The 14,527-nt window shown below is 38.2% G+C and overlaps 1 protein-coding gene across 1 annotated transcript in view; it reads left to right on the plus strand.

Annotated features, from left to right (window-relative positions):
- Nucleotides 1-14,527, plus strand: part of ADGRV1 (adhesion G protein-coupled receptor V1) — a 280,024-nt gene that overhangs the window by 124,394 nt on the left and 141,103 nt on the right. Inside the window, exons 78-83 of the mRNA XM_031058954.1 lie at nt 4,194-4,601; nt 5,652-5,836; nt 6,896-7,145; nt 7,301-7,440; nt 8,408-8,568; nt 13,305-13,405. Coding sequence (XP_030914814.1) covers nt 4,194-4,601; nt 5,652-5,836; nt 6,896-7,145; nt 7,301-7,440; nt 8,408-8,568; nt 13,305-13,405 — 1,245 coding nt within the window. The remainder of the gene's footprint in view (nt 1-4,193; nt 4,602-5,651; nt 5,837-6,895; nt 7,146-7,300; nt 7,441-8,407; nt 8,569-13,304; nt 13,406-14,527) is intronic.

Consider the following 14,527-nt stretch of genomic DNA (forward strand, 5'->3'; position numbering starts at 1 on the left):
AAAGCTGGAAGTGAACCTGGCAAGGGATACAAAAAATAACGGGAAGGGCTTGTTAACCAGAAAGGTATGTTAACTAGAAAGAGAAGGTCAAAGAAGGTGTTTGCCCCTGGTAAACAATGCTGGGAAGCTGGTAGCAACAGACTAACAAAAGGCTGATGGACTCAACACTTTTTTTGCCAGTCTTCTCTGGCAACCTTTTTTCCTACACCTTTGAAATAGGTGGACAGCAGAATGGGGCATGGGGGAGCAATTCCCTCCCACAGTATGGGAAAATGGGTCAGGTTCGTGACCATATGAGGAAATTGAATGTTCACAGCTCTGTGGGACCCAAAGAGATGCATCCCAGAATTGGTTGGAATTGGTTGAGGGAATTGGTTGATGTTGTTGCCAATATCGTATCCCTTGTTACTTGGAAAGTCTTGACAATCAGGTGAAATCCCTGGTGACTGGAAAAGGGGTATTACTATATCCATCTTTAAAAAGGGAAGAGTAGAAAGGAAGACCCTGGGAACTATCAACCTGTTGGCCTCCCCTTTGTGCCTGGGAAGATCATGGAACAGATCCTCCCAGGAGCTCTGCTAAGGCATGTGGAGGACAGGGAGGAGCTTGGAGAGAGCCAGCACAGCTTCACCAAGGGCAAATCTGACCAACCTAGTGGACTTCTCTGATGGGATGACTACATCGGAGTACAAGGGAAGGGTTACAGATGTCATTTGTCTGGACTTTCATAAAGCCTTTGACACATAACTCACAAGATCCTACTCTCTAAATTGGAGAGAGATGGATTTTATGTTGGATTTGAATGGGCTGTTATTTGATGGATAACAAAGTGGTTGGATGGTCACATCCAGAGGGCCGTAGTCAATGCCTCAGACTGTCTCACACACAAGTGGTGTCCCTCAGGGATCTGTATTGGGACCAGTGTTATTTACTGCCTTCATTAATGGCATAGACAATGGGGTCGGGTGCACCCTTAGCAAATTTGTAGAAGACACCAAGCTGAGGGGTGTGGTTGACGCTCCTGAAGGATGGGATGCCATCCAGACGCACCAGGACAGGCTCAAGAAGTGGCCCTTGGAATCTCATGAGTTTTAACAAGACCAAGTGCAAAGTGCTGCACCTGGGCCAGAGCAGCCCCCAGTACAGGCTGGGGGATGAACAAATTGAGAGCTGCCCTGCCCTGAAGGACATGGGGGGGCTGGTGAGGGGCTGGACATGAGCCAGCCATGGGCACTTGCAGCCCAGAAAGCCAAATGCGTCCTGGGCTGCATCCAAAGCCCTGTGGGCAGCTTTGGAGGGAGGAGATTCTGCCCCTCTGCCCTGCTCTGGTGAGACCCCACCTGCAGAGCTGCCTCCAGCTCTGGGGTCCTCAGCACAGGAAGGACATGGAGCTGTTGGAGCAAGACCAGAGGAGGCCACTCAGTTCATCAGAGGGATGGAGCACCTCTGCTCTGAGGAATGCTGAGAGAATTGGGATTGTTCAGCCGGGAGAAGAGGCAGCTTTGTGCTGACCCAATTGCAGCCTTCTAGTGTCCTAAAGGAAGCCTATCTGAAAGTTGGAGCGGGACTTTTGGCAAGGGCATGTAGTGACAAGAGGGAATGGCTTAAAACTGAGAGTCAGTAGGTTTAGATTAAATATCAGGAAGAAATTCTTTACTGTGAGGGTGGTGAGGCGCTGGCAAGAGAAGCTGTGGATGCCACATCTCTGTAGGTGTTCAAGGTCAGGTTCAGTGGAGCTCTGAGCAACCTGGTCTGGTGACAGTTGTCCCTGTCCACTGCAGGGGCTTTGGAACCAGATGATCTTTAAGATCCTTTTCAACCCAAACCATTCATAAAATCATGGATTTTATTATTCTTTTTATAATTGAAATTAATTAAATAATAATAAATTAAATATTTGATCATTTTTTAAAGTATATATCACTGTGATTAGCATTTTTTTCAGGAAACGGTCAAACATTTGCTGAGACTAGATTCTTTGTTTTTCCATTATTAAAAGAACTTTTTCTTATTGCATTGTCAAGAATATTTTTTTTAGCAATATCTTTCAGTGGCCTCAAAGATTATGGTCAGCCAGGCACCTAATATATTTTTTTCTTTGTTCTAAGGCTCTTGTGAGCCTTCAATTTTTGAGGCTTTTTCATCTGAAATTAAGTTTTTATCCTTATAGTTATATTTACAACATCCAGATAGAAGGACACTTGATCTGTTAGGGAACAAATTTATTATTAGTACCAGCACATATATAGGAAAAGAGAGAGGAATTATTCAAATTTTATTCAATATTCTTGGAGTACTAAACAAAAAAAATGTTCTTCTTGTCAAAAATAGCATGAGGTAAAGTAAATTTTATCATTCCCATTATTTTTTTGTTGGATTATGCCCTTTATGTAAAAAAAACCCATAATCCAACAATTTTTGAGATGTTTACATCTGAAGCACAAGACTCTTCTAGCTGTTGACATGTTTTTCTCTTAAATGCACACCTCACTCACTATTATTGCAGCTGATGAAGTTTCTCCTTTAGCAGATTGCAAAAACATGATTCCTGCCACTTCCTTAGTATGTGTGAATCCAGCATCAGGGCACAGGTTACAAGAGATACTCTTTCAAGTTTACCATCATTAGTAGTAGTTAGCCTGATCAGCTTTGAATTTATGCCTAAAATAATTGTTTTGGGGGTGAGTTATTATAAACTTACCCTTTATAATAAAAGGTTCAGCATTCTGTTGTTATATTCAATGCATATCTGTTTTAACTATATAGGTTTACATTGTATTTCCATCCATTTATTATATAGTAATTGGCCAGAGTTTCAATGAGATTGTATGGTAACAAATTTCACATTTATTCAACCTAAGAATTCACGATAATTTAGCTGTTAAATGGAAAAGAAATTACTACTGTCCAGTGTATATTTAAGCTAAAATATAGTGGGCAATCTCTTATCCATTTGTAATTTTTATAACCAACCTTCTTTAGACATTTTTTAGGTTTTGAGGGTGCATGGCCAAATACTAAAGCATTGGTATTATTATGTGCTTTAAAATAAGAGGCCACAGCAGACAGGAAGGCAATAAACTTATGTTTATCTCAACCTACAAAGGTTTCTTAGACATTGTTCTTGTTACTAGTGCTTTTATTTCTGCTTATTTCCATTTCCTAGTGGGAAGGGATAAACAAAAGGAAACTTCTCCCCTGGAATTTCCACAGGTGATGTGATAATTTCTAGTGCAATTTTGAACAGTTACAGGCTGCATTGACTTACCAGGTTCTCTAATGAGCTCAGAAAATGTCTGATTTATTCCATAAATAAGCTCTACTAATAAAAGCTAAATATTTTCAAAAGGGGTCTAGTATTTCACTAATAAAAATCCTCATTTTATTCAGTAGGAGACCTTTACTTAGGAGTAAATATACAAGGTGCCCTTATTAAATTAATATATACTTTGGAAGAAATAATACAGTTGAATAATAGCTCAGGATGTTAGTTTCCTCTTAAAGAAAGTTTATTATATAACCAGATGTAATGTCAAGGCTATGGCAAGTGACAAAAAGAATAAGACTTTGAAGAATGAAACAGTAACTGCAAATCTCATGGAAGGTAAAACCAGTGTTGCTTCACAAGGAAATAAGGCCATGTAGCATTACTGAATATGTGTATTATATAGCATTTGCTTTGCTTTGCATTAAATGGATTATTCATCTTTAAGTATGTATTCTGGGACTGAAAATACCATGAATTGATATTAATTTGGACACAGATATCCAAAACTTTTGCTTTACTTTTATTTAGTTTTCTATGTATTTGTAGTGCTTTTCTCTACCCTAAAGTGAGGGATTTTGTGCTGCAGTCATAATCATACATCAACCATTCTGGAATTCACACATGTGCTAACATTTCTGTAGCATTTATTCACACAGAAGAGTTTCCTGGTTTTTGTTCTGGAAAAGAAAGAGACCCTTTTTACTATTGACAATATATAATTCTTTTCCTAGGTTTGATTGATTACTAATTCAGGGAGATAATTATTTTAAATGTAATGTTTTCATCACTCATAGCTACTTTTTGAAGGAGGACTTATTTTTTACACATTTTGTTTTTACCCACTTAAAGTATGTTCTACAGCAGGTGGTTTTGAACAATTACATCTATCATAATGTTGCCTAAAACTCTTTTGGTTTGTTTTAAGGAACTACAAAAACCTGAACCTATTGGACGGACCTTCATATCTCCAGCTGTGGCAGGACAAGATTTTGCCAGGTCTGAAGGTTTATTGACTTTTGAATATGGACAGAGAAATGCATTCCTGGATGTGACCCTGACTCCAAAGACAGGATCTTTAAACCCATTTCCTAAACGTTTCCAGGTTGTACTTTCTAATCCCACAGGCGGTGCCAGGATAGATGATGTGTATGGTATTTCTAACATCACCATTGTCTCGGATTTGGACTCCTTGCCAGTTTGGGGACTGATTGATCAACTGCATCAGCCTCTTGATGACACCATTTTACACAGAATCCTTCAGAATCTGAATGTCAAAGTGGCTACAGAAACTACAGAAGAGCAACTTACTGCTGTGGTGCATATAATAGATAAGGTAAACACTTCCTGTTTGTTCTTAAATGACTAATGACATTAATTAGAGTATAATAACACAACAAGGCACACACACACACACATATATATACACATATACATATATATATACACATATACATATATATATATATACATATACATATACATATATATATATATGCAGATCACATCCACAGCAGTGACTCAGAAGCACAGGCTGCAAAAGTGGAAATTGTGAAGTCCCACAATCAAGGAAGGGGTTTGTCTGCTACTAGTTAGGAGGTGGCAAGAAATCAGAAATCAAATATGTTGAAATGAGCAACTAGTATTAATTTTGCATACATACTTGTAGCTCTAGATTTTCTACTGTGCAATTTTCCTTTTGGTACTGCAGTTTCATAGAGCTTATTATGTTTTCTTGACTCTTGGGTCACACCTTTGTTGCTTTTAGGCCTGGCACAATCCCTGCTCCTATCTTTACAGCAGACTGCAGTCAACACACAAGCAAATCGTACCTGGGCCAGCTGGAGTCTACTGTAGTCAAACCAAGCATCAGTCTTTTTTCCTCCAGTAGCTTAGGGAATTGGGTTCTCAGGATAGCTGAGTGCTTAAGCATTGCTCTAATTTCTATGAAAATTATGAATTAGTTTTATGGCATTCTGTCTCTTCTGGACTCTTGGAATGATGCATAGAAGCTGGAAAATTTCTAAATATCTAGATACAACGCATTATAACAAACTCATTCATTTTTGATTGTTGCCACACAGAAAATGGAGAAAATAATTTAAAAACTTCTAGGGCTCAACAATCTTTGGTTTGTGGAAGAATGAAAAATGCCACATCCTTTCTTTAATAATCAAATCCCCCAGTAAGCATATCTTTATGTAGTTTTGACAGACTGTGTCTTATGCCTTGGAAACTCCTATATGAGTTTGGGACAAATATTCTGAACTTTCAGTTTGAATATTGGAATCACAGAGAGGGTATCACTAAACTATTGAACATGAGGAAATGTTACAAGGAGATTCCTTTGTGTAAAATGTTGTTTGATTTCTTCTCCTCTCATTAGGTTGCAGGTGTAGGTGAAGAACTGTTACTCACTGATGAAAGTAGAAGTCTATTCTATGAGATACTCTGTGCTCTGGCTAGCCCAAAACGCAAGGACACACAAGGATATAGCCTGCTTGCTGAGGTGACTGAGAAGTTTGCTTTTTCTCTGTTGACTGGGATAAAGTGTGGATCACCAGGAGAAAGGTTAGTAAGCTTGAATTCATAGCATGTTTTGTAAATACATGACAATTTACCAATATAGAAAATCTAAATTATATTTTCAGAAGAGGGACTTATCTGCTATCTAGTATGTTACCCATATATGAATGTGTTGTTACAGTGTCACGATCTTACAAAGCACTGTGTCACATTGCCAGTATATATAGTGCTTTTTAGGATTGGGTGTAACACATAACTGTTACTTTGGTATGGGGTAGATGTGGGAATATGAGTCAGGAGATCTGGTATGTATTGATGCACCTCTAGCTCAAATATTGCCTGGAAAAGTATGCATTATTCTTGCTAATAAAATAATATGTGATTGTATGAAGCAGAGCTGTGTTCTAAGCCTTAGATGAAAGTTAGCAACCCAAACTTTCTACTGGCATCTTGTAATTTGTATGTTCTTGGTTTTGCTCACTTGAACAGTGTATTAAAATGTTTAAAGCTACTCATAGTTTTAAATTGCTAGTTTTGTCTCCAAGAGCATAATAGCCTCATCAAGCTAATGGGCGGGAGAAATAGGTGACTGAGAAAGCGATTATTCTTTTTTATGAGACAGATGGTTTTAAACACTTTGTTTCCCCATTGGGGATCTATTAAATAGCTGGTAGTGGAATGTGTGTTCAGTGTTTAGAACTTAAAAGTTAAATTCTTTATTCCATGCGTTTTGCATCATCTGTTGGGAAAAAAAAATAATGCAACATCATCCGTTTTAATGCTTCCCCTGTTTTTTAGACTCAGTTGTACACCAAGTTGTAACAATGAGTGTTTTGATAAGCTAATTCACTATGAAAAGGTTTTAGTTGCAGGTCATAAGGAGCAAATCCCAGAGAAGAAATGAAGACGCTGATATATGTAAAAAATTCAGCCCTTTTTTTTTTCTGACAGAAACTGAAACAGTGTGCCAATTAAATATCACAAGTCTAAAAATTATGAATTAATAAAGTACTAACGAATTACGAATACATTTTAGAGTCGTTATGTGATGAATAGTGAAGCTTGGTCCCACTTACCAGCCTTATTGCTTTTCCATTTCCACAGAGGCAAAAATATCCTTGACAGCTGCCCATATATTGCAATAATGGCTCACAACTGGTTTCCTCAGCAAATCAATGGACATAGATTTAATGGAAAAGATGGAGATTCTATTCAAGTCCCTGAACATCTTCTAGAGGTCTCTGTAGTATTAACATCTCCCCAAGAAGAGAACTGTGAATCTGTACAGTTCACAGAATACAGCAGTCAGCAGTGGTTCCTAACTAGAGATAAAGAACTTACCCTGAAGAACAAGGTTTGAAGATAATGCAATTTTTTTTTGCAAGAATTAGTTTTAATCTAGATATTGCTCAAAACATAATAAGTGTTTCATGGTTGTCTCTGATTAAAATGAGCGCTGTGTTGAATCTTAATTTTAAATATATCTTTACATTGTACATATTGTTTCAGGTTTTTTCAATGAGCTTGAAGGGTCAGAGTTCACAACCTTTGAAAGATAATAGTGAAGTCATCTATCGTATTTATGCTGAAGGAAGTCGGATTGTTCCACAGAAGTCTCTATGTCTCCTCTGGAATCAAGCTGCTGAAAGGTTATCTTATTATTGTGTTTAGTTTTACATTTTCTACCATGAATCTATGTATTTGTGTAAAATGTGATAACGCCAATTAAATAACTTGCAAATATAAAATTGATCCATTTCATGTCTTTTTAATTTTTCTGGCCATTTTACCAGTACATAAAACATTTTTTATAATAAAATTAGTAGTTATTCTATCTCAGATATTTCTCAGACTTCCACCCTTTTTTCATTCAAAATACTATTTAGATTGTATAATGATGCATTAGGTTACAGTGACAGGCCATAAATCTAGAATTGCATCAATGAATGTGTTAACAACTTGGAGATAATAATGTTCTGTATCCCGCCGAAGTCTAGTTGATTTAGATTCAATTTCATTAGACCAACTGGATGATATGAGCCTGCTATTGATACAAACTATTTGTTTTCAGGAGGAAATGCACCACAATCTACCTGTATGCTCTCCTTTTATCTATGCACAAATTCCAGTAGAAATGGCTTAGGATATCACCTGTGGTATGCCTTATCCTTTTTCCAAACCACTTCAGCAATACTGAAAAAAACCTCAACAAAACCCAAAGGACAAAAAACCCTGAATTTTAATTTCAAACCAAAAAACAGCAGAATAAAATGTTCTCCATAACAGGATGAGGTGTTGAGCAAATAAAGTAACAATTTGAAAAGTCAGACAGACCTAGAAATCTAGTAGAAATTTGAAAAACATGGCCACAAAAATTCCCTAGTGAAAAAAAGTTAATTTCAATACATTTACAAAATTAAAAAAAGAACATGAAAAACAACATTTTAATCTCATGTAAATGTGCTAGTTTGAGCACTGCACATGATAGATTACAGAAAACACCGCTGCAATAGTTTAGGGAAGTTGGTATTCCAGGAATACGACAAAAATTTTTAAGCCTGCTTAAAATGTGAATTACGCAAGTCTATTTCCAACTTTGTGAAACTTGTTTTGCAGCTGGCTGTCCGATAGCGGGTTCTGCAAAGTGGTTGATGACACATCAGATTATGTGGAATGCTCCTGTTCTCATATGTCCATTTATGCAGTTTATGCCCAAACAGATAACTTGTCTTCATACAACGAGGCTTTTTTTTCTTCTGGATTTATCTGTATTTCAGGTCAGTTCATTTAAGACAGTTTGCTCATTAATAACAACTGATGACCAGTAAAACCGGTTGATTGATTATTTACATTTTTGGTAGCTCATGACAATCTTTTTATTTAGTGGAATATTATTGAATGAATGTTTACTAACTTCATGTTATTGTCTGGTATTTGCACAATGACAAATTTTGCCACTGGAAAAAATGTCAGGCATAGAAATATCACAGAACCAGCTAAGTTGGAAAAGATTTTTGAGGCCATCGAGTTCAACCTATGACCTAACAACACCTTGCCAACTAGATGATGGCACTGGGTGCCACATCCAGTCTTTTCTTAAACACATCCAAGGGTGGTGATTCCACCACCTCCCTGAGCGGCCCATTTTCATCCCTCCTGGCTCATATTTTGGCACATAGGGGCAGCCTGCTTCTGTGCCTTCAAGATTTTTTTCATGAAGTATGTCCACTTTCCTGGATCCCTTTGCTTTTGAGGGCTGTTTCCCAAGGTTCTCTCCAAAACAGCATCTTGAATTCCACCCTCTGGAAGTCTAGTGTAGAAGTTTTATTGAAGTTTCAATATCCTTGTTTCACTGAATATTAAGAACTCTATTATTTCATGATCACTGTGCCCCAGATGGCCTCTGACCCCCACATCTCCCATCAGCTCCTCTCTGCTTGCAAACATCAGGTCTAGCAGAGCCCCACCCCTGTCAGGCTCACTCACCATCTGTGACAAGAAGCTCTCCTCTGTACACTCCAAGAACCTCTAGACTGCCTCTTTTCCACTGTGTTGAGTTCCCAACAGATACCTGGCAGGTTAAATGTCCTACAAGAACAAGGGCTGGCAATCTTGAAACATCCTCCAGCTGCTTATACAATAATTCATCCATCTCTTCATGCTGGTTGGGTGGTCTGTAGGAGACTCCCACCAGGATGTCAGCCTTGTTGGCCTTTCTCTGATTCTTACCCATGGCACTTGATCTTATTGTCATTAATCTCAAGTTCCGTGGTGTCCAGAGGCTCCCTAGTGTACACAGCTGCCCCTCCACCTCTTCCCCCTCTCCTGTCTCTTGTGAAGAGCTTGTAGCCATCCACTGCAGTGCTCCAGTCCTGCAAGTCATCCCACCACATTTCTGTGATAGTGACTCTGTCATCACTTTCCTGCTGTGCCACGGCTTCCAGCCCCTTGTTTGTAACCCACATTGCATGTGCATCAGTGTACATGCACTTCAGCTGTGCTGCTGATTTCACCACCCTTGGACTCACCTCTGGAGTGCCTGGTTTCATCCCCTTCCTCCTTCAAACCTAGTTTAAAGCGTTCTCAATCAGCCCTGCCAACTCATGGGCTAGAATACTTTTGCCCTTGTTGAACAGATGGAGCCCATCTGACTCAAGCAGGCCTGGTGCTGTAAAAATTCCCCATGGTAGAAAAACCAAAATTCCTCTGATGGCACCAGCCCTTAGGCAGCCATTCAGTGATAGTGGGGGTTTTCCTATTCCTTTTATCATTCATCCCTGCTCCTGAAGGAACTGAGCAGAACCATACCTGTGCTCCTGCCCCACCAACCAATCAATCCAGAGCCCTGATGTCCTTTGAAATGACCTGGTACCCTTCTTGTCGGCCTCATCACTGCCAACCTGGCTGAGCAGCAGTGGGTAATAATCAGAGGGATGAACTAGTTCAGGGAATCTCCTGCTGATATCCCATACCTGGGCCCCAGGAAAGCAGCAGACTTCCCTATAGAATGGATCTGGGTGACATACAGGGCCCTCAGTTCCCCTCAGGTGGTGAACTTTCCACAACTACCCTTCTTCTATTCTTAATTTCCTGAGGTTGTGGTCCGTCTGACAGACAAAGTACACCTGGGAGACTCTCCAGATTTTTTTGTTTACCATCATCTGCCTGAGTCTCTGGACCCAGGGCCTTGTACCTATTCTATAAGGGCACCTGGGAAAATGATGGGGGTCAGGAGGGAATTTTACTACCTCTCTGAGTAGATACCCATTTCCATTCCCCCAGCCTGCTAGGTCTCCTCCTTCTGCCTTATGGTAAGAGGGACGGGGCTCCTCTGGCTCCTGCCAAGCTTCTCTCAGGTTGCAAGGCTGTAACTCTACCAGTCGATTTCTCTTTTTGCTCTCCCTAATACTCCTTAGCCTTTCTACCTCTTGCTTAAGCTCTGCTACCCGACAGAGCAGATCATTCACCAGCTCACACCACGCACAGGTGCCTTTTGCACTTGCCTCTGGTACTGCCCCAGGCTCCCTGCAGCCAGGGATCTGGACAGCTGTGTCCTTCTTGGTGGGTTCTCTTTGGGCTTAGCAGTTTTGCTGGCAGCAGCAGCAGGCTTTTGACCATTTGTAAACCGTTACTGGATCTAGTCAAGTCAGTAGAAAAAAAAACCCAAAAAAACCCAACCAAAAGACACCCCTCTAACACAACACACCACTAGGAGCGAGGAGAGCAACTGTATCCCTCCTGTGCAAACTGCTGTACAATGCTCTCACTGCTGTGCCGTGCCCCTGTTTGCCCAGTCTGGCTCAACATTCTCCTTAGAGCAATTTAAATCTCCTACATGTGGTCCTGGCAAATTCCTTGCTTGCCTGATTGGCTGTTTCCTTGGGATGATTTATTGAAAAGAGATAATATGTCATTCATTTGGGGAAGAAACTTAAAAATCCTAAATTCATCTGTGTTTCTAGCAGGAGTACTGTAATCCTCTGTCAAATTTCTTTGACAATTTTAGCTGGAATTTACACTCAGAAATGATAACTCAGGGGAGGTAGATTCCATTAAACTCTGCTGCCTTACTGCTGCCCAAGATCTTGGGGAAAAAAACCCTAAGGGGTTAACCTATAAGTAACATGACACTTCATTAGCAGCTTCAACAGCATAAATCACAAAATTCGAGGCAAGGAAGCAGGGGATCTAAGTTCAGAAATCAACTTGACTTCTGAAGGAGCCTTTCAGATTGCAGCTGGGTTACTATTATGTTGCAGCAATCACAAAAAAAGTAAATTTTCTCAGAACCACAGAATTATTTAGGTTGGAAATGAACTCTTGCATTTATGGGCACTAAAAGCAATGGGCTTATTAAGGAAATATGCTGAATGGAATTCTCGACTAATTTAACCCCCTTAAATGGGGGTCTGGGTGCACTTCTTGTGAGGTTTATGACTTCTATATTAGATCATCACTATATGAGTAAAAAAATTGTGCAAGCAGCTAAATCACCTATTTATCCCTTCCAAGCAAACTGCCCTAACAGATTAAATCTAGGCTCCTTAATGTTTTTAAAATGTCAGCCAAAGAAAATGAAGACAAAGAAAGAGGAAAGACCTCTCCATTTTTTAGCTGCTCCACACAAATTGATGGTTATATTTAACAATAAAAAAGGGAGATTTTAGCACATAAAAATAAGCAGATTTTAAAATACAATTGCTGGAATACAGAGAAAAAACAAGTAAGTTGATGAAACAGAATGTGTAAAATACAAAATGCTATAGAAACTGAAGAAAAAAATATGCAAAAGCTTAGAAAACATTTTGCTTAATTCGAATCAATAAAGATGCAGATCATTGTTCAGAACTAGTCACTTACAGTATATGTCATAAAAATGTGTTTTAAAAATAAAAGTAGTTTAGCTTGGTTAAGGATTTATTTTGAACTTGAGGCAAATGCTTTCCAATGCCTTTCAGTTTTTTGGCCATTTGAATATGTTTACTTGTGTGATGATACAGATTACTAGATTTAAATGAATGTTTTAAGTAACAAATTGTTCAGGAGTGATAAGGATGTTTTTCATATATCTTGACATTTCCATTTGGGTGTGAATAGAATATTAAAAAAAAAGAAGAAGAATCAAGTAGAATATTAAAAAAAAGAAGAATATTAAAAAAAAGAGAGAGACCATGTAGATGGTCATGTAAATATCACTAAGTTATTTTGAGATACTTAGATATAATATTTTAGCAATTATTTTACTTATCTCTTACAAATACTGGTAGCTGAACAAATGGTCAATCTCAAGACCAACCTAAAAGATCTGCCTTAATTACCCAAATTCCTGCCCTGACTGAAGAGTCAAAGTGCACAATTAACTCCAATTAATTCTGAGATTTTGCAGTGCTTTTCCTGGTGGCTTAACTTTCCTAGAATCCTTTTCCCAGGAACTACTTACTGGTAGGAAAGGGGCCTTGGTTGTGTTCATGTTTACAATTAATTAGTGAAACAAAAAGTGGTGTTATTTCTCCTGACTACTGCTATAACAAATTTCTATGCTCAACACAGATGAAACGGGAGACTGGCATTTAGAAGGTTATAACTGTTATAATAATGCTACCAAACAGAGGCATTTTTTATGTAACTGTTTCTAAAAACATTTTTTGGAAGGAGTAATATGAACACTGAACAGCTACCTTTGCTTTGAATATAACTATTATTATAATCACGCATATCATGCAGAACGGGACACCAAAGAAACGCTTTTCAAGAATTGCTTGTTTACATTATGAAATTATTTTAGCTCCCAAGCGTATGGGAACATTAAATATATTTTTGTACTTGAAATAAACTCATGAGTAATCCCAGTGTGAACCAAAATGATCATACTCTCCCTGCAAGGTTTGGTTGGGGTTTTTTAGGTAATCTGCGCCTTTGAGAAACATATGCTAGATAATATAGCACAGTTTATTAGTCTAAACTTAAATATGCCTTATTTTTTGAAACTTTTTTCATTATCATTTCTGTGTAGGTTTCACTTTGGCTATCATCTCCCACCTTTTCTGCACCAGGTGTGCCATGTTTGCAGCTAAACTTCTCACTCATATGATGGCTGCTTGTTTGGGTACTCAGGTAAGAAAAAAGGCTGAATTCTCAAAATGTAGTGTAAGTACATGTTTGCTTTTCTCTTCTTCACTTTCATGGCTGTGTCTGAACAGACCTTCTTCAGTGCAAATGTTTTTGGAAAGTGTAAAGTTTCAACATATGACACCTAAAATTTATTCAATATTCATATCCTGTGTTGGGAATTCAAGTGAAATTACACACCATCTGAGAATATTTAATGAAAACTGATGAATGATATAGCAATGTGAGAAAACATTCCATGTCTGGAATGCTGTGCTCAATTCTAACTTTTGAAGGATTTTGAAAGTTATTGTCTGGGCCCACAGGCTTTTCTGTCTGTGACCTGGTTTTTTGTTTAAATACACTATATATTAACTTTTATATGTAATTTTTATCTCTGAAGAATAATTCCTAAAAATAGTTCCATGTTGTGTGTAAATGTAATAATTTTAATTACAGAGGTGCAATTTCTATGGTTCTAAGTAATTTTGTCATTCATCCTCAATCTTTGAAATACATCATTCTCCTGATCTCTTTTCCTTTGCCATGCAAAGATTTTAAAAGTTTAAAACAAGATTTTTGAAAGAGGATTTTAGAAGAGTAACTGCTTAGCTAGTGAGCTGGTTTGGAGAAGTAAAGACAGTTTGGCAGTAGCTGTCAGATAAAGGAAGGTGGTTTTAAGTCAAGAGTGAAAAGAGAGTGTTTGACAAGGGAGGACTGAACTACTGTACTAGCTGTTGTGAACAGCTGAAAGAAAATCTTTGTACAGTTACCTGTGTTGTGGTGTGTTGGCCTATTGTGAACTAGCCTGATTAGGTAGCAAAAATTCGACAACTCTAGGTAGATGATATATGTACAGCTGTAGCCACATACAAGCATTTGATAAGAAATTCACAATGTAATTGAAAATTTCATGAGTTTGCTAACCAATGACTCTGTATATTTAAGACAGTTTTAACTGAGAGCTTACTACATGAAAAACAGCGCTTAATAGTTTAAATACAAGGAAAATGTTAGTATTTTCCATTTCTATCTACTAATCTTTACTAGACACTGGATTTGTAACTATTAGCTCTCAGGCCAGTCTAGAGAATGAAGGAAGTTGGTGTTTCTCTGCATTTATATTTT

This window comes from Geospiza fortis, unplaced genomic scaffold (assembly GCF_000277835.1).
Source record: "Geospiza fortis unplaced genomic scaffold, GeoFor_1.0 scaffold279, whole genome shotgun sequence".
Taxonomy (NCBI): domain Eukaryota; kingdom Metazoa; phylum Chordata; class Aves; order Passeriformes; family Thraupidae; genus Geospiza; species Geospiza fortis.